Raw genomic sequence first — 19,188 nt, 5'->3', positions numbered from 1 at the left:
TACGTCTGATGTCTTCTCCTTTCAAGTCAGTTTGTCGTTAGTTTCTTCCCCACCCTTCTTTCATTACTAAACTCCATCTTCTTAAGGAAATTTCCTTAATTTCTTTTTTTCATACAGTTAAAGAATCTTACATTTACATTCAAATGACTGAGATACTTCCACCTTTCACTCTCATATTTCTAGTTCACAGCATAGCTGAAGTCATCTCACTTGTGATCATATCCTCTGAAATCTAGGAACCCTAACCACACACAGATTTGTTCAAACAAATTATTCCTGAAGTAAATTGCACTTATCATTGTTACGAAGTCTCATATGATGATTAGAATTTTAATAACTTTTGGAGAAGAGTGAGGAAAAAGTAGTCCCAGATTTCAGGACATTATGGAAAGTACAAGTCCTAATATGGGTGAATATAGAGGTGCATAATGATACACTTCCAACCTTTTTTTTTTTTAGCTCACCTCATCCTAGAATGATTCATTAAGCTGAACAGATACAGGCCTTGCTAGCCAGTGTGACAGACCAAACTCTCTAGAAAGGAAAACAGAAATCCCTGTGAGAGGTTACTTCATATTCCTTTCCTCAGGGTTGGCTTTACCTCCAAATAAAAACCAAAATCAATAGTATCCAATCTATATAAGGCAAAAATTTCCACCATCATTCTTTCTGTAACGTACCTAAATTTCTTTATAGAAACACACCTAACTAATAACATGATGGGCACAGAAGTAAGAACTCTCTATACGAACATAACATTCTAATTTTAGAATAAACAAGTTGGCTAAATTACACCATCGACAACTTCCATCTGAGCTTTTGATTGAAATCACTGAGGCAGAATTCTCTGTATTTCTCAAATTGCAATAAATGGTCATCACAGGAAAAAAATTAACTAATTTGTTCATAAACAGTGATTAATAAAAAAAATGTGTTAAAGGAGAAAATATCTAGATGATTACAAGAGAACAATATATTCAGAAAAGACTGAAGGAGATTAGCGTTCAGTTACAATTAAAAGAAAGCAAAGTGGAAAAAGCAACTTCTCTATTACAAAAAATCCAACAATATTCTAACTGATTTTTCTTACCTGACCAAGAAATCATATAAATACAGAACTAAATCCTCCATAGATGCTATTTTGCCTGATGTCATCATTTCACATATAAAAGCTGGGTGCATTGTCCACAATGTGTTAGCTACTACAAACATTATCCTGACATGACACAGAGCCTGTTATTGCTCTTGGCTTCTTACAAAATGCACTTAAGCTTACTTCCAGAACATCATGCAAATTGGGTAGCATTAAATAAAAATGAGTTGCTTTTGTGTGACCCCCATCCTCCCTCAGTCAGTTGTGCCCCTTTCAACCCAGGATAATTTCAGGATGGCTTCAAGCTGTTCTAACACAGCACAGGGAAACAGCTTGCACTGAGCAGCAGGAGAAGGCAAAAGTGAGCTTTAAATACTGTTTCTGCACTCCTCTTTTCATGATATTTAGATTATGGCTCCTGTCCAAGGCTCTGGTCCTCTGATTTCAAAGCAACAACTGCACAGCAAGAGTGCAACATTTTGCTCTAATCTACAACACAAATCTTATTAAAATGCAGTGAAGAGCCTGTATGGGCTTTTTTCTTTCTTTTTTTTTTTTTTTTTTTGTAGAGTCACTGCAGCTGTACAGATGTCTCAAATGTGCTGCTAAAATGGTTCACAGGACCTGGCAGAAGAGCCGTTTTCACTTTAATGAATGCTGTCAACATTAATTTCATATTAGAAATAGACTTGGTCTTGATGCTTAAAATGATAGCTTAGTAAGTTACATCTCATAGTTTAAACCACACTGTCAGATTTCTCTGGATTTTACTGTGCTGGAACAATTAAGATAGCTTGTTTTTCGATGTTAGTACAAGGTTATTGTTCTTGCTTCAGACCCATATCACAGCAAAATTGTTCTATTCTCTTTTTCCTTTTCATCCTGACTCTTCATATTAATCAAAAGTCTTGCCATTCTGGTACACGCATATGAAAGACCTTTCTATCTTCCCTCTCTCTTTCTCATCACTACTTTCTAAGGAGCCCATGAAGCAACTATATGATGCTTGCATATACGCAAGTGATGGTCCCTGGCAGTTCTTCCACTGATATATGCTTCCCTACATGGGAAAAGCTGGTGGCTTGCAGATCATGATGTGGAAGGCAAAGGCAGATGAAAAAAGGTTGTACCAGACTGCTTGTTCACAGGTAAGGGGGAGCTGCAATCACCTTAGGTCTGGCAGGACAATGATTTATTGGCCTAAACAATGGCAGGATGCATTTTCCAGGAGTCTGATGAGGAAAACATCCTAAAACACACTATAAAAAATAGTTTGGAAAGTGTTTTAAACTAGGTCACTTTCTTCTAAATAATCCCCATTGAAATTTGTACTTAAATAGAGAGATAATTCTTATTTAGGACTTTAACAATTTTCTTGCACTCTTCTAGCTAGCAAATACTACTTCATAAAAAGCAGGAAAGCTTTTCCTGGAAGAAGGATAAGAATTGACTTGTTTTACAGGTACATAAACATTTATATACCAAGAATCTTGCTTGGTCAGATTAAAAGTATATCTAATCAGTATCCTCTGTAACAATGTTCATGATTAAATGCTGAGGGAAAAATGTAACAGCAAGGTGGACATACATGATTGATAGCTCTTTTTAACATACCCAGTGATGGCCAATATAGTGCTAGACTGATCACAGGGAACTTATTTCTATATTGTAAGCAAAGCTACACAGCAAAATTGTTGAAGTAGGCAACAGAGGGTTTTTTAAAGTACAGAACTTTGTATGAAAGTAAGATCTTTGACCAAATATTTCAGAATATTTTCACAAAACCATTGGAATATTGAGAAAAATTGTGGAATTTAATGCTAGTTGCAGTTGCAGGGCTTTTACCTCAAGTTTCCTCTCCAAACTATCTAAGTCAGGAGTTTGCAATCAGACTGATACGTGAAAGTCTAACAGCCGGCACATAAGACCAGGCTACAGGGCTCTCTAGCCAGGGTGCTGAAGTGAAAACCCAATGTCTTTTTTCAGTTGGGTTTAAAGCCGACATTTTAAAACCTCAAGGTGTGCTTTTATAGCAATAAAATTGTAATGTCACATAAATATTTCAATACCTAGTTCTACTTTTTTAAATAAAAGCATATAAATTTTAAAAGTCTCTCACTGGCTAACATGGCCAGTCTCACAAAGCATACAGTATATGCTTTTTGCACTGAAGTTCACCTGAACTGAGTATGGCTTTTACATTGCCAAAGTCTCTTTTGGCACTGAAGACTGGGCTCTGGTTCTATACAAGAAATATATTGTGTAGTTTTCCAAGATGTGTATTGTTTATAATGGATGCATCTAATATATCCATTTTTCTCTTGGTTACTTACCTAAAACAATGGAAAGCTGAGCTGAACTGGATCCACGGGTCCAATTTTAATACAACGGGTATAAGAAACAGAACACAGAATAAAAAGGGCAATGTAAAGAGAGCACTAAGAATCCCTTAATTAAGAAAAATATACAGCTTCTTGAAGTAAAAGATCCCCAAGATACACAAAGATTAAAAACTCCTGGCAGTTCTCTGACTGAGATTTGAACACTATAGTACTGTCTGTACTGTAATGGGCTTTCCCTTGGCTGTGCATCTTTAATATTTGTTGTTGAGAACACTAGCCTACAAAAACTAGGGGAAAAAAAACCCCAACAGCTAACTAACGGAGGAAAAATGTATTGCTATTTATTATTTGACACTGTAAAACACCATAAAGCCCTCTGATGGACTTCCATCCTATGCACGTATGTGCTGCACACAGACACAACTCCTTTCCAAAATTTCTTACAGTTTCTGTTAAGAAATCTATACCTTTTTAGGTAAAATGCTTTTTTTTAAACTGATTTCTATGCTTTAAAAGGCAACAACCTGTTAATATGCTGTCTTCCTAATGTCCATACAAAAATTGTCACATTATTTGTTGCTGTGAAACAAAATTTCAGGATAGCTGATGGTCCTATGACAAGGTAATGTGCTATCATTGATGAATATAGCACTTGAACTCCAAACCTCTCTCAATTTCAGTAAGAAATGGTGTGGAAAGGTCTTTGGCTCAGAAGAAAAAAAACTCAGATTTTACAGTGCTTCCAGCAGGCTCTTTCTGATCATATGGAAAAATATAAATACTCGAGGTAGCCCCATCCTCCCTGACTTAAACAATGAAAGAAGACAATTCAGTTCAGGTCTTTTGAATCCAAGAAGACACCATTATCTCAAAGTGAGAAAGAAGTTCAAACAAACAAAAGACCTGTAGGGCATCCTAGTACATAACACAACACCTATATCAGTCTGTTAACCCCAGCTAGTTCATCTGTGATTTTTATTAAGTGAATTAAGTGAATTTTAAGTGAATTCACACAGTGAATTTTATTAAGAAATAATGACTCTGCTTCTTGATTCCCCACGATGACTTTCAAACAAATCTGTACCCTTAACTAGCAAGCATACGAGAACCTTTTCCTCAGGAAATCAGTATTTCAAGCTCCAACAAGCTTTCAGTTAAACACAAAAGGTGCAACTGAAAGGGCTATTAAATCACAAAGTTTAGGAGTCTACCCAAGAATAATATGCATAAAACTACAACAGGACACTTTAGATTAACTGTGCTTCCATCTAGGGAATTTTGGTGACTTAACAGCATTGCTATTTACACATTTCTGTATCTTACTGCCAGGCAAGGAGAGCAGAGCAGCAGCATTCCATGTATTTCTTCAGTGCACTACATGGCAAAATAATACAGTTCTGATCTTGTCATTCACAACACACTTTAGAGTTGTACTTACAGTTTCTTCTAACTATTCCAACCTGTGAGATTTTTCCGCACATTTTATTTCACATAAGCTGAATAACAGTTATCACGTGATGTCACCCCATAATTTGCTAGTTGTTCTAAAGGAAGTGTTAGCCTCTTACATGTTTCTACTAAGAATTAGCATCAAATCACACTCACTATGATTCATTCAATTTCATATTTTATCTAATATAAATGCTCTTTTATAAATGCAGTTTGAAATGGGAATGGATATTGCAGGACTATTGTTCATTTTAGAAAGACACCTGCATCATCAAAGTAAAGTAATAAAGCATAATGTAATATAGACAGATGTTACATACAGAAATACTACATATTAAGAATATGATTGTTGATATAGCTTATGAGATGGGGTAATAGTGCTCTATTTCAGATTCCATGCAGTAGAATAGCTTTCTCGGATACTTAACAGATTTTATTTAAGGTCCCAGAGGTGCAACAGTCAACCAATTTAACAGCAAGTATAATTGCAGCACGATGCTCCAGTGCAGAATGTTCCATCTAAAAAGTGCAAACAGCAATAAAGAGCTGTTGCAGTTGGAGTTAATTTGAAATGTTGAGGTCTTTTAAGAACTGGCATTAAAATTCTTATGAAAAAACAAGAAAAAAGAACCCCAACACACCACAATACAGCACTGTCTGGGGGGGTAAAAAGCTTTAGCATGAAACTAAGATCTGAAGACCAGTCTCTAAATCTATTTCCTGGTAGGTGACTTCAGGAAGGTCTCTTCCATGCTTTGAGCCCCTGTTCCATCACTCCTAAGGGACATGAGACCTTGCATTTGTTACACTGACTTCAATTGCAGGTAAGAACCATCAGAGTCTGATTGGACTCTGCATATTATTTCATAAAAAGAGTAACAAAATGTCTATTTTGATAAAACTGGAAGCTTATTCCAGCTGGCAAGAATACAGTTGCTACAACCTCCCTATGCCATGGATAGCCCTGAACACACTTAAATTTAACAGACTGATTTAGAGCCAAGTACATATTTGTGTGTATATGGCATTATACATATTCCACAATGCCTGTGGAAAGGCATTATGAGAAATACACTGTTGTCAAACTAATCCCATTAATACAACATTGTAAACTAATGCTGCTGCTTTGCTTTTGCTGGGAGAGACATGAACAGTAAAATCTATTGTAGAGGATACTTGCTGATTAGAAGAACTGTAAAGACTAATGTGAAGACAATCTTATTGTTCCATTATAAAAATTGTAAGCTAATGTCAATGCATCTTATCTCCATGATCTCCAGCATTAAAGTACTACAACGAAACTAGCAAGCTATTGTAGTGAAAGCATGCACATGACATACAATTAGCTAGTATGTAGCTGTTATACCCATGATAATAGCAAGAATCTAAGCTTAAAAATGTTGAGAGGCAAAGTCTGTGTTCAAGTTCCTTAAGGGCACAGAACAACAAATGATTTAAGATATCAAGGGCTGAAGTCTACCTAAAAAGACATGAATAAGACATAGCTTAGGAAACTGGGAAATTCACTTTTTGCCATTTTAAAAAGATAATTTATCTGCTGTTCCAAACATGCTAGATTAACTTGCCATATTTGAGCTGAAGTTTCCTGAGGTTTAATGGCTATCCATCATTAAATAACTTTTTAGATTACTTGTATTCATGCACAGAAAAAGAAAATCTTGGTTAATAAGGCTGTTACGAATACCTCACTGAAGACACATTGCTCAAACTCTTCACGCACCCACAAATAACAGAAAAGACCTAAAGCTTTAACTTCAGGTTGTGCATTGTTAAATGTTTTGCTATCATCGCCTCTCATTTAAGTGAGTATCACCCTGTCATCCAAGAATTAGGAGATGTGAGCATCAGTGGCTCTAACATAAATAAGTTTTGTCTCTCCTTTCTTTCTGAGGATGGTTTACATAAAAGAACACCTATTTGCTGAAATCAAACTTCATACAGTTGTCATCTTTCTGCCATCTTTAAGGTGTAGGCAAGAGATGAGGGGTTTTGTATACCTCAGCAACACAGCTGGTACATTCTCTCTTTCCACGTATTTTCTTTATCAACTGCAGGAAGATATTTCAGTGATCAGGATGGCCAAAAATTATGCCTTCCATTATTCAGCCACTATCATAGTTACTATCTGAATTTGTAATTTCTGTGGTAAGAAATGTAATACCTAAATGGTATTTCAAAGCACTTTTTAATAACGTGTATCACTTTCAAGAGCCTATATATACTGTCTATATTCTATTAATCAAGTCATTATTCTATTATTCAAGACACAAAAATTATACAGGAAATAACTGCTTTTTCATTACTATGCCATATATATATGCATATATATATAAAAGTTGTGACACTCAGTGCAAACCTATGGTAGCTTAAATGCTATCTATCAAACTGCTACAGCTTGCTTTGTTTATAGAATTATTGGTTTTGGCTTACCCAAATCTGTAGCTTAATTCTTTTTTCATTTTTGAAAACTGTTTTTACTTTGAAATCGATCCCAACCGTGCTTACAAATGCAGATGTAAAGGAATCATCAGCATATCGGAACAAAAAGGAGGTTTTCCCAACACTGCTGTTGCCAATAATGAGCAGTTTGAACATGTAATCAAAGTTCTGGTCAGATGTTTCTTTCTGGCCATATCTGGAATCTTGAGAGGATGCCATCTGTAATTCAAAATGAAAAAAAAAATCATTTATTGTCTCTTGTATCATATAAAACCAGAAACATTCAGATTTTATTGGAGTTTTTGATATCAGATATTAATGAACTCAAGAAGAAGTTCACAGATGATTAATTAATTTTATGGTTCTTGTATCCATGGTAATAGTTCTGGTTGCAAACGAGAATGCAAACATCAGTGGTGGCTGGTACCAAAAAAATAATTCTAAAAATCTGGGGCAGTTCTTAAGTTTATAATTAAAAAGAGCTATATTCAGAAGATGTGATGAATTAGCCAGACAGTGACAATACAAGCAAAGATACTTCACTTGAAGAAGTAGGAAATAAGAGATGAATGCTGTGTTATGACATAAGATATATTTCCAAACAAAAGTTTAACATGTTTTAGATCTGATAAAATTCTTGAACCATTTATTTTACTGTAAATATGCTGCTGTCTTTTGTAATGCCTATCACTGTATTCAAAGTATTTTGCCTTTACCAGTTTTCAGTTTATCAAACCATTAAATAGTGAGTTTGGTATATACTTCTGAAATATTTTTTTTACAGCTTTACTCTATTAATAGTTTGGAATTTGCAATGATAATGAGCTATCAGTTGTTAATGTTTTTAAATTTGAGCCCTTAAAATACAGTTTCTAATCCATATAAAACAGTTGAATTAGCACAGATTACTGAACACTGCTAAACAGCAAGGCCATTTTGCTCTAGGGACTTGAAAAATCACAGGTTCCATTTATAAAAAATACACTTCTGGCTTTCAGGAGTGTTGCAGAAATTAACTTAAAACCTGACCAAAATTCTGCCTGGGATGCTCAAAAATCAGCTGGCAGAAATAAAGACCTTAGAACTAGGTAGTGTTTCACCTCGTGTGCTTTTTGGGAAAAAAATCTCATGTTTTTGGGGATTTTAAATTCTTGGAGTTTGGCAACACCAAGGTCAGCACTTTCACATGCTGACTTCAGGCAGAAAGACAGATATAATATCCTAACACAAAGGTGTATAGAAAAGCAGCTCACCTCAAAGCTTTCTAAGCTAGACACCTTGGAGTACATGTGCGCAGTTAAGAGTAAAGAGCTGGAACCAGGGTGAGGGCTGCACAATAACCCACCTTCTCAGCAGAATTTCAATTACTGCATAAATCTTCTGAGCTAATTCTGCTGTCTCATACCACAAATAACAGTATGCTAGCTTCTCTGGGCTACTGAAGAGGCATATAGAAGGAGGGACAAAAAGTCCTGAAGGAGACAATGGAAATAACAAGCTTATGAGAAAAAAATCAGTATAAGCTTGTATTCCATAAAAAATACAGTAGGGAGTGTCTGATTTCAGGATTAGCCTTTTATTTGGTAGTTACTAAAACCTGGATTAAATGTAGTCTTGGGTACCTATGTGCTTGCACCCTGAGTACTTGCATTGGTCTTAACATTTATTCACTTTCACAGACATGCAACAAAGAAGTTTTAGAACAAAATTCTAAATATTACCTAGAATATATGCCACTATTTTTTTCAACTTTCTGATTTTTATAGCAAAAGACAAAAGGAGATCCTGTCCACCTTCACTACTCTTCCTCATTTTTAAACTATTTGCAGACATTTTTCTTAGAACATGAGAAAAGGAGAATCAAATGCTGCTTACACCTGTCTCATCACAACTGGCAACAGAGTGGTAAGAGTATGCTGATAACACTTTGCAACAAGTCAATAATTCCAGCAGCCAAAAGACTGTGAAGTGGCTGGGGATGCCAGTGTGCAACCTGTACACTTGCCTAGCAGCCTGTTCTGCTGCCCTTCTGGCTCCTACCTGCAATGCAACAGCTGAAACCGCAGGTTAGACACTTCTAGCAAGAAGAATAATCACCTTTCTTGATTTTTTTATGTCTTAGGAAGCTTCCTACATAGCTTTTTCAACTCACTTAAGGTTTACAAAAAGGGGGTTTAACTTTCATTTCATTGCTGCCTTCAGTCCTATGTGCCTTACAAATAATCACCATGTACTTTAATGCCTAATACTTCAGAAACAGTATGATTCAGTCAGCAAAGGAATCAGGAGACCTGGATTCTAACAATAGTCTCTCTAAATTCTATACATTATGTAGCCTTTCTGAGTAAGAGCTTGTTTCCTGTGGATGGTTTTAAATGCAGATTTTTCCCAGAGAAATTTCAGTGCTCCTCTAAATTTATGTGCATGACCCATGGAATAATTTCCTTAATAGTTCTTAAAAAATAGTAATAAAAATAAAAAGACACACACACACACACAAAACAAACAAACAAACAAACAGCCCCCCCCCCACACCCCCCCATCCCTAATCTCCCCCAAAATAAATAAAACAAAAAAACAAAAAAACATCTCGATACCTTAGGCTTATGGATTCACTACTTGCATTATCATAGGCAGAATTATGGACAAGCTAAACACAGAAGTGCATCCAGCTTCTATTTCAAAGCATGCCTGCCTATTACAGAAGTCAGAAGGCACAAGAAAGGCATGGGAAAGGACTAATTTCTGTACGTTCCACTGGAGGAATCATGAGCTCTTGATAATAATTCAAAATGTTTGAAAAGACTAACTTTAGCCTATGGAGACAGTTTCCCTAGATTAGCAATAGTGATCCTTTCTTGTCCCCAAAACCCAAATGACTTTTAGAAAAGTACTAGTGCCTTCATGAGTCTGAAGGAACATCAGACTCAGTACATGTGTTAAGACATTGCCATTACTTACCCAACTTACTCATTCTGTACTAAGCACAAAGTGAGATTCTTCAGAATACAACTCACATCATCTATATGAGGCTCTCACCTTAAATGACACTCTAGAGTCTCAATTTTTTTGCTGAATGTAAGGGACACCTGAGATGATTGGTCCTCTTAGACTTCTGGAATATGTCTGCAGTGCTTCTCTTTTCTAAATGCAAGCTGCTGACTTCCAGTAACTATGGGATGCACTGCAGCCCACCTGCCCATGTATTAATTTGTCAGTTCACTCCTAACAGGAGTTGTCCCAACTATGGAGGCATTTGGCAAAGAAATGTGAAGAAGATAGTACTGATGCTATCTATGTTCCTCCTTTGGAAACAATGCTGGAAATAATCACCAGGAATGACATGTTTATACCAGTAATTAAATACTACATACACAGACATGAACCAAATAAACATGCTAACCTCCCTAATGTTATGATAGTCTGTTTCCAAGAAAGCAAAACTCTTATTTTCACAAAGTTCTCTGTATAATTGAATGCATATATTAAACACCCATCACTTTCAGCAAAATACATTGTTTTCTCTGCCACAAAATTTTGTCCTCATTATTACAATTGAAAACAGAATGTACAAGGGTATTTTCATTAGCATACTGCAAATCTAGCTTTTTGTAGAAAGAGTCCCTATTTCAGATCCCTACATTCATTAGGATTTTAGTACCAAACGCAGTCTCAGACCATCTAGAGAATTTACGAGTAGGTATGACTCCCCTAGCCTCCTAGAGGACTTAGGAGTAGGTATGTCTACAACTTGAATATGGGACAAAAAAGGATGTCTTCCATGCTTACAGCACATCTTGAAACGTAAATTATTTATTGGCACAGGAGAGTTTTATCATTAGCAGAGTTTTCTATATCAGAACCAGGTACTTTTCAAATCTTGTGTTCAGCTGTTCCCTTGATCTCAAAAGAACAGGTTAAAACAGGGAAGGGTTTAGAACCAATGTGAAAAAGTATGTGTTCACCTTCATAATAACAACAAAACACTTGGCTGTGTTAATCTCTTTATGGCCATAGAGGACCTCATTTGTTGACAGAATTAATTTGATCAGCTTTCTCACTTAAGCAGAGCAGTACGCATGCCATGAGCTCCCTGGTCTACACGTAAGTTCTGTTTGCACTTACGTATACATCGCACTCTGAATGCCCAATGCAGGATGAACTTGCCAGAGCAAATACGATGGAAAAGGCAAGAAAAACTAGAACTGAAAATATTGAGGTTTACTCCTCTGTGTACTTCACAAATACAGTGTTTATTTAAAAAAAAACAAAAAAAAAACCAGAAAACGGAACTTTGTATATGCTCAATTTCTGTGAGGTGAGGTGACTTTTTTGCATTTTGCAAAATATAGTTAGTTAAACGTAATAAATGGATATTGAAACAATGGGATACAATTGGAAAATTTAATGTTTGTAACTCACTGGACTGCATGTAGGATGCACCACAAGTGAGTTGTCTTTAATTTGCAGATCAGATGTCACCACCAGAGCCAAAATGTTACCATGCTCTGTATTTATAAGAGCACTATGACAATATAATCCACTCATGAAAAGATCAATTATTTTCAAGGTATACCAGATGAATAATCTAGAGATTGGGTTTTATTCCTGATTCTTTCAAGGGCATCCTATGACTTTTTTTTTCCCCTATTTTCTATATCTTAGGCAAGCTGCTTAATCTCTTACTTCTGGTGTTCTCTCAATTAATACCTCAATATCCACAGATGCAGGCCACAGCCAATTCTCACAAATCCTTATCATCTAATTTTTAACTGAGCATTTAATAATTAATTTACTGTCCATGCTTTTCTATACCATTAGTCACAAGATCCATCCTAGACAAGAGGAAGCTCTGATGGGAGAAAAGATCATGCATTAATTTCTATCAAACACAGAAATTTTTAAACATGGAAAAAAAACCTCGAAACAAACAACAAAACCCAGAGCTTTGTTAGATCCATAATATACCAAGGCACAATGCTGGATGGTCAGTGGGTGACACTGATGACTCAGTGCTGACAACAGCTCAGATCCATCAGATGATCTAGAGACAGGGGTTCTGGGGCTACTGCTCTCACAGGAATTTCACATTTCCTCCTGTAAACCAAGCAGGCTGATTTACTGGGGAGTTTTCTACTCTTGGGGTAAGGCTGGTTGGTTAAAGAAATAATCTTAATTTTTTTTTATCAGATACACACGCTGTCAATGAGACTTCTAGTAATTTTGTTTTAATGTATTTTGCATCTGATTTGTACGTCTTTCCTCGGTATGGTATTAGCATAAAGGTCCCAGTAATTAATAGAAATTACTGTCACACACACTGCTACAGCTTATTAAATTCAACTAGTAATTCATAAGACTTAAGAGTTCAGTGGACAATACGCCAGCCACTTATTTGGAATATATGGATTGCCAGCCATCTGCAGAGCACAGCTTGTGAACCAATGTACTTGGCAGCATCAAGAGAAGCTTATCTGCTTCAAGGTATTATGAGGTTAGATTCATGAATATGTGTAAGCATATTCAGCATAACCAGCATAACCCAGTCTGAAAAGTTAGGCATGCAAAGTTTTTTTATAAGCAGCATACTGAAATGCCAAATTGGGGAATATCAAGAAGACAGAGAGAAGTGGAATTCTAAAACATTTTAAAGAAACTCTGCTTGCTTTGTATCATTAGAAGTATCATGGATATGGCCACAGTGTTGCCAGATGCCCAGGACTGCAGAACACAATAGTAAAGAACAGCAGTAAAGAATAGTTTTGGCAAGGCTCTAGCACGTGGATGCTGATGAATCTGCTTTTGGTTGAGCTAGAACATTATCCCACATTTGTCATTTTTTAACCTAAATTTACCTTCTCCATGAAAAGGGTAGCTTAAGAATGCTACAATGAAATCAGTTAAGGAGTGAAATTTGAAGTGAATGAATCAGCGTATGAATCACTGAGAAATTCCCACTGAACCTTCTCTTCTGAAAGTACCAGGAAAGCCTTACAGAAAACTGCTGAGATCTACACAGACATTTCAACAAATTCAGATTAATTCTTACAAGAATGCACAACCCATACAGACTTCCATGTTTTCCAGAAAAAGAGCGTTCATAGCTTTTGACTTCTAACCCAAAGCCCTCTCCATGGCCATAAGCACTACTAAGACTAACTTCTGTTTTTGAAAACATGGCTAGAAAAATTAAAAGTAGTCACAAACTTTGACACAGATCCGACTATACCCAACAGATGAAAACAGCAAACTTTTATACTAGGTGACTCCTCTTCTGGAAGGACTTTTTGGGCTTCCTGTCTGGTAACTGTTGGCCTTTCTTGTCTACAGAGAAATGTCATGAGCTTCAAAGAATTAATAAAAATATAAAGACAGTGACACCACACAGGCCCTTTTTCTCATCCTGCTAAAATACTTTAACCTTCTAGTTTTCTATTTAATTGCTTCTTGGTAGAAATTGGAAAAAAATGCTTAAATTCTCCTCAGAGTTGCTTTTGTCATGATCAAGAGACATACACTTGATCACTCCTTCTGTTGTTCTAGAAGTCAGAGATGGTAGCTCTGTAACAGACTGACCTATAAATTTGTTGTGTGCAAAAAAGAAACTACATTTCATGTAATAGGAAATCAGATAGCTAAAAGAGATAAGTCAAGCAATTAGGTCAGCCAGTCTATATCACATTTGAACATGGATCAACCATACTAGCTAATGTTGGAAAACAAAAGGACTCTTGAGAAGAAGAATCCTCAACATATATAGTTTTACTGGAATCTTTAATAAGACAAAGTGTATGCTGAGAATAGTGTAAGTAGAAGAAAGAAGAAAAAACATGCAGAAACAACAAAAGATTAAGTCTCATCTGCCAGACAGCATTTTCGTATCTTGGAAAAATCCAAATGCTTGTGATTATAATTTCGTGTGAGATATGCTTAAAAATAGACAGTGTTTGGTCATTTCAGCAGCCTTGAAAAAGTGGAATTTGGAGGGTATTTGACAGAGATATTTTACTATCTCTTTTTACACTTAGGCTGTGATTTTTGCTGACTTTTATTCCATTATGTTCAACAATAAAATTCTGTCTGTACATTTTTATTATCTCTCTGATTATATAAAAAACCCAAGCTGTTCTCTGATGTGCCAAGTACGTATATTTTTCTTTTCTATCTGGATTTTAGATTTTATTATAATGTTGTGCTATCATTTTGTTTCCACAACTCTTTAACAACATCAGTTCAACACTTACCAAAAACACCAAATGCAATAGTGACCGATGTGTAGTTGTCATCCTTTATTAGCAGAATTTGCTTTTAATGAAGTGCTCTCCAAAGCCAATACGTACTAGGCATGACTTCAGTACCTCAATAAGCTTGTGTACATAAGTTGCAAATACCACATAAACATTTCCAACATATGCATGTAGCATACAGAACTGGGTATTTTAAACAGCATCCTAATTATTGTTTTCCCATCAGAAAACTGAAAGACCTTCTTTCTGAAGAATAGCTTATTTCTAGTGCATTTCTTTGGCTAAAATGTTTCAGCATGTGTCATCTGAACAATTGCTCTGCAAAAGATATGTAAGATTATCAGTCTCTGTCCAAAGTCAAGCAAACCCAAGTCCTTATTAGAATAATTTAAGATTTCAGACTTCTTTTTGAGCATGCATATTGAAAAGATGTTGATCTTCCCTTCAGGCTGAAATCTTATTACTGATGGAGTAGATATCCATCAGGAAAAATATTAGCAAAGAAAGCTGCACTTTATAACATAAATCACAACACCCTGCAAAGTGCTATTTCCATTCTTTAAAATCAGCAGGATTGACTGTTACCAATTCATTGGTAACATGACAGATCTTCTATTAAAAAAGTAACTGAAGTACAGTTCACTGTAAACTGGTTTGTTCCATAACATAGGAACTGCTAAAAACTGTCCATAACCTAACCAGTATCTGTACAACATCTGTTTCTCCAGTGCTAAGAGGCATTATACTTTTACAGATAAATAAGCTGCTAAAAATGGTCCTTCTCTTTGCTTCCCCCAGTTCTGGACATGAGCCTAGTGCAGGCGGGTAACCGTTCACTGAAGAAACAGGTGGAGATACCTTGCAACTTCCTGCACATGCAGGTAGGACCTCATCCTCAAACACCATACACCCGTTCATTCCCACGGGCAGTACCTGTAAAACACAGTTCAGGCTGCCCGAATGCGACTGAAACCCACACGCGGCCGGCTGGTGGCAGAGACACGGCTTCCCCGGCTCCCCTCACACAAGGGGTGTCCTTACCCTCCTCTTCCTCACACCCACTGGCCACCAGCGGGAGAGCCCAGCCCGGCGGCCCTGCCATGCCGCTGCAGGTCGGAGGGGCTCCTGCTCCGTCCCCCGGCCGCCTGGCTCTCGGCCGCGCTGCGCCTGACGCCCGCCCCCCTCGAGGGTCGCTCGGCCTCGGCCCTTGGACCGACCTGCATGGGCGCTTCGTGCCTCATGGCCGATCGCGGCCCGCCGCTCTCTCCGCCGCCGCTCGCCCCGGACGCCAACAGCCACCGCCGCAGCCAGCCCGGGCTCTGCCGAAACCCCGCGTCGCGATCAGCACCGGAGCTGTCCCCGCTCCTCCCCGGCACCGCCCCTCTCTCCCGCCTACCCCGGGGAGCTGTAGTCCCTCTGTCCCGCTCCCCTGTGCCCGCCGCCGCCGGGGCGGGACGGCAGGACTACAGCTCCCGGCGTACCCCGCAGACCACCGCCAAAGAGGAGGGCACCGGGGGCGGTGGCGCGGCGAGAGGAGCGGTTTGAGAACTCGTGTCGGGGCCACGGGGGCGGTGTCGGAGGGAAAGGCCGGGCACAGGGCGCGATGGCGGGGCGGGGGGCGCGGCAAGCAGCAACGGAACTGGAGGAGCCGGCAGGAGCCTTTCGAGTGCCGGCGGCGGGCACGGCAGGCAGCGTGGGCTGCGGAAGTTGCCGCAGACAGTCACTGCTCCCGTTCCGTGGCCTGCACCACGCTTTTCGAGGTGGGAAGCGCCAACGCCGAGCAGCCAAGTCTCGACCTTGTGTTCCTGGACAGCACCCGCCGGCAGAGGGGGAGCCCTGAAGTAGTTGGACTTCCCACTCAAGGGCTTCGTCCCCGTGCCCCCCAGCCAGCCCTGGGGCTGAGCGAGGCCGAGCACCCTTTGGCATGGTGACTGCTGGTTAATGCTTTATCTGTGGTGTAGTGACAGCTCCTACCTACGCCAGGACTTCTCTTGGCCATATCCGGTTGCCCCTGCTTTCTCTTTCCTCACCTGCTTTTTTCTCCAGCCTTTGTCAGACGGTAGCAGGCAGGTGTCAGGGTTGTTCAACGGCAGCAGACCAACTTGGACATGGTGTCACTGCTTCTGGGCAGTGGCACTCAATTTTGATGGCAGTATTGAGGTCATCGTGAGGAAATGATAACAAAGCAGCCAAAAAGTATATCTTCTGCATGGTTTTTATTGTCGAAGAAGGTGTTTTAAACATCTTTGTTGGCATAATGTCATATTTTCCATAACCCCATCCTCTAATGCATAGTCCATACATATTTTGTGGCCCAAATATTTCGGGACCATCGAATAGCAGAATGTTTTGTGTTGGAAGGGATCTTAAAGGTTATCTATTTCCCCTGCCATGGGCGGGGAAACCTTTCACTAGACCAGGTCGCTCTAAGCACTGTCCAACCTGGCCTTGAACACTTCCAGAGATGGGGCGTACAACTGTATTCCCCAGCAATGAGGTATCCATTGTAAACACTCCGTGTATAAGGGATACTAATGTTACAAGAATAATGGCATTAAAGATATAAACTAAACCACAGACTTCAAGACTTCATAATGCTGAGTTAAAGGACACAGCAACCTGTAAAATGACTTGAAATTGTTCCTTATATGATCTAGGACTCTGCTATGACAGTGCATCATACACAAATTCTTACATGAATAAGAGCCAAAGGAATAACTCAGAATTTTTTAAAACTTCCAGTTTGTCTGGTCCTGTTTGTGAAGTTTCATTCATACTGAGAATGTCAATCCATAGTTCAGATGGGGATTAATGCCTAGCCAAAAGGATTACTCCCTAGAGCAAAGTCAACATGACTAAATCCTAGATTTCTCACTCATACTGAAAACAAGCCAATAAATAGATAGACTTGCAACATACTTGTGAGTTACACTCATACATGAATGTGTCTTCATAGCCTGCATATGAACAATGTGTGAAAGTCCAGGCTGGGCCCAAAACTCCCGGGGTCATCTGATGTCAGGCTGCTAAATCTGGCATCAGGAACTTAATAGTTTGGTTCCAGTCAGCTGAAATTCTTCCTTCCTTCTAAATGACAGAATGTATAAATAGTGGTGTATTCAGCTTTTAGATTTGGCTTATTCTCCTCTACTGAGAAGGTAAAGATGAACCATGGGTGTAAGCAGCAGAGGTGGCTCATGCTGGGATGTCAGCCCAAGGGCTGAGAGGTGGATGCTCTCTGGGCAGGGAGAGAAGGGCAGGATTAGGCAGCTGCGGTGGCTGAGGCAGCAGGAAAACATCATCCTACCTTGTGGGCTACCCACTTCTATGTATGCGGTATGTGTTGTGTAAAGTAAATCACCTTTGGGAGCTAGGACATAGGCAAATTGTATAATAGAGATACCAATATGGATTGAAGTGTGTGTCAGAAGAAATTTCATTCTAGCTCTGCAGATTTTTAATTTCTTTAGAGCTATTTAAACCTACCTTACTATAACATGAAAATAGAAATTAAGTGGAAGTTCGTTCAAAGGAATGATATATGCCATCACGCATTTCTGTAGCCAATTCTTTCTGGCATGAAATATTGAATGTTACTCTTTCTGATAATACAGGCATGTAAACATCCATTTTCTCAGCATTTTAGACCATCTCTGTGTGTGCATGCATGCATGAGCATGCTAAGAGTAATTTTTCTTAATCCGTGTGATTTATTCTTCCTTTTGGTTTTAGATGGATACATGCCAAAAAATTCATGGATAACAACCATTTCCCTCTGAAAGCATGGCACATTGTATTTGCTATCAAGCGCAATTAAGGAAAACCAGAGAAAACTTACTTTTATTGAAATTTTGGTTTATGGAGTTTTATTTTTAAGAAAGTAATATAAATATGCAATCATGAATATATGAAACTATAGATTTTCATGAAACAGTTCTCATTTTGGAATGTCATTTAAATTTTAGCTGAATAGATTTTTGAAACGGGATTAAAGTACTTGGAGAAGCTTTTTATTACAAAATTTAGAGAACATAATACTCTGAGTTTATTATTCTATTAAACTTTTAAAGTAGATTTACTGCAGATACTGTATTAGAAATTGCAAGACTTAACTGATTCTGGGTTCCCAAATTTATCCCAAGACAAACATCCTCCACATCTTTTTACTGTATTGACATTTATCTTAGCATTGAAGTCTCTAAGCAACCTCTCATCTAAAACCTCCATACAGGGAACTGTCAATAGAACATAAAGCAGGATTAGTTTTTAGATTGTCATATGTCATTCTTTAAATGCTTTTTTTTTTTTCACTAAAAATGTCAAAGTTAGCAGTATCTCTGCAAAAATAGCACCTTTCTGTTTCTTTGCTTAATTTTTAAAGGCATAAAAATGCAAGAACTAACGGTGAGACTTTGCATGTTGGTTGGAGAGACCATACTAGGGTTTTTTTTATTCTTCTGATTTTATTTATTATTTGTCTTCTGGCAGTAACTTTGTCCTTTTCTTGCTGTCTCCTTCAGAGGCTTTTGAAGATGGTATGGAAAAGAAATTGACCAGAATTAAACTCTATAATGCTAGACAGAACTACAGTTTTATA

The 19,188-nt window shown here is 38.1% G+C and overlaps 1 protein-coding gene across 2 annotated transcripts in view; it reads right to left on the bottom strand.

Moving 5' to 3' along the window:
* The window catches only part of RAB3C (RAB3C, member RAS oncogene family), a 115,293-nt gene extending 99,461 nt beyond the window's left edge, over window positions 1-15,832 (bottom strand). Inside the window, exons 1-2 of one of the 2 annotated variants that reach the window (XM_034073063.1) lie at window positions 15,770-15,832; window positions 7,336-7,563 (exon numbers count right to left, since the gene is read on the bottom strand). In XM_034073063.1, the coding sequence (XP_033928954.1) occupies window positions 7,336-7,563; window positions 15,770-15,832 (291 nt within the window). The remainder of the gene's footprint in view (window positions 1-7,335; window positions 7,564-15,769) is intronic. The other variant, XM_005151936.2, reaches the window with a different exon arrangement.
* Window positions 15,833-19,188: the final 3,356 nt, after the last annotated feature.

This window comes from Melopsittacus undulatus, chromosome Z (genome assembly GCF_012275295.1).
Source record: "Melopsittacus undulatus isolate bMelUnd1 chromosome Z, bMelUnd1.mat.Z, whole genome shotgun sequence".
NCBI lineage: Eukaryota > Metazoa > Chordata > Aves > Psittaciformes > Psittaculidae > Melopsittacus > Melopsittacus undulatus.
Note: the sequence above shows the minus strand (reverse complement) of the source record. Positions and strands in the feature narration are given on the sequence as shown.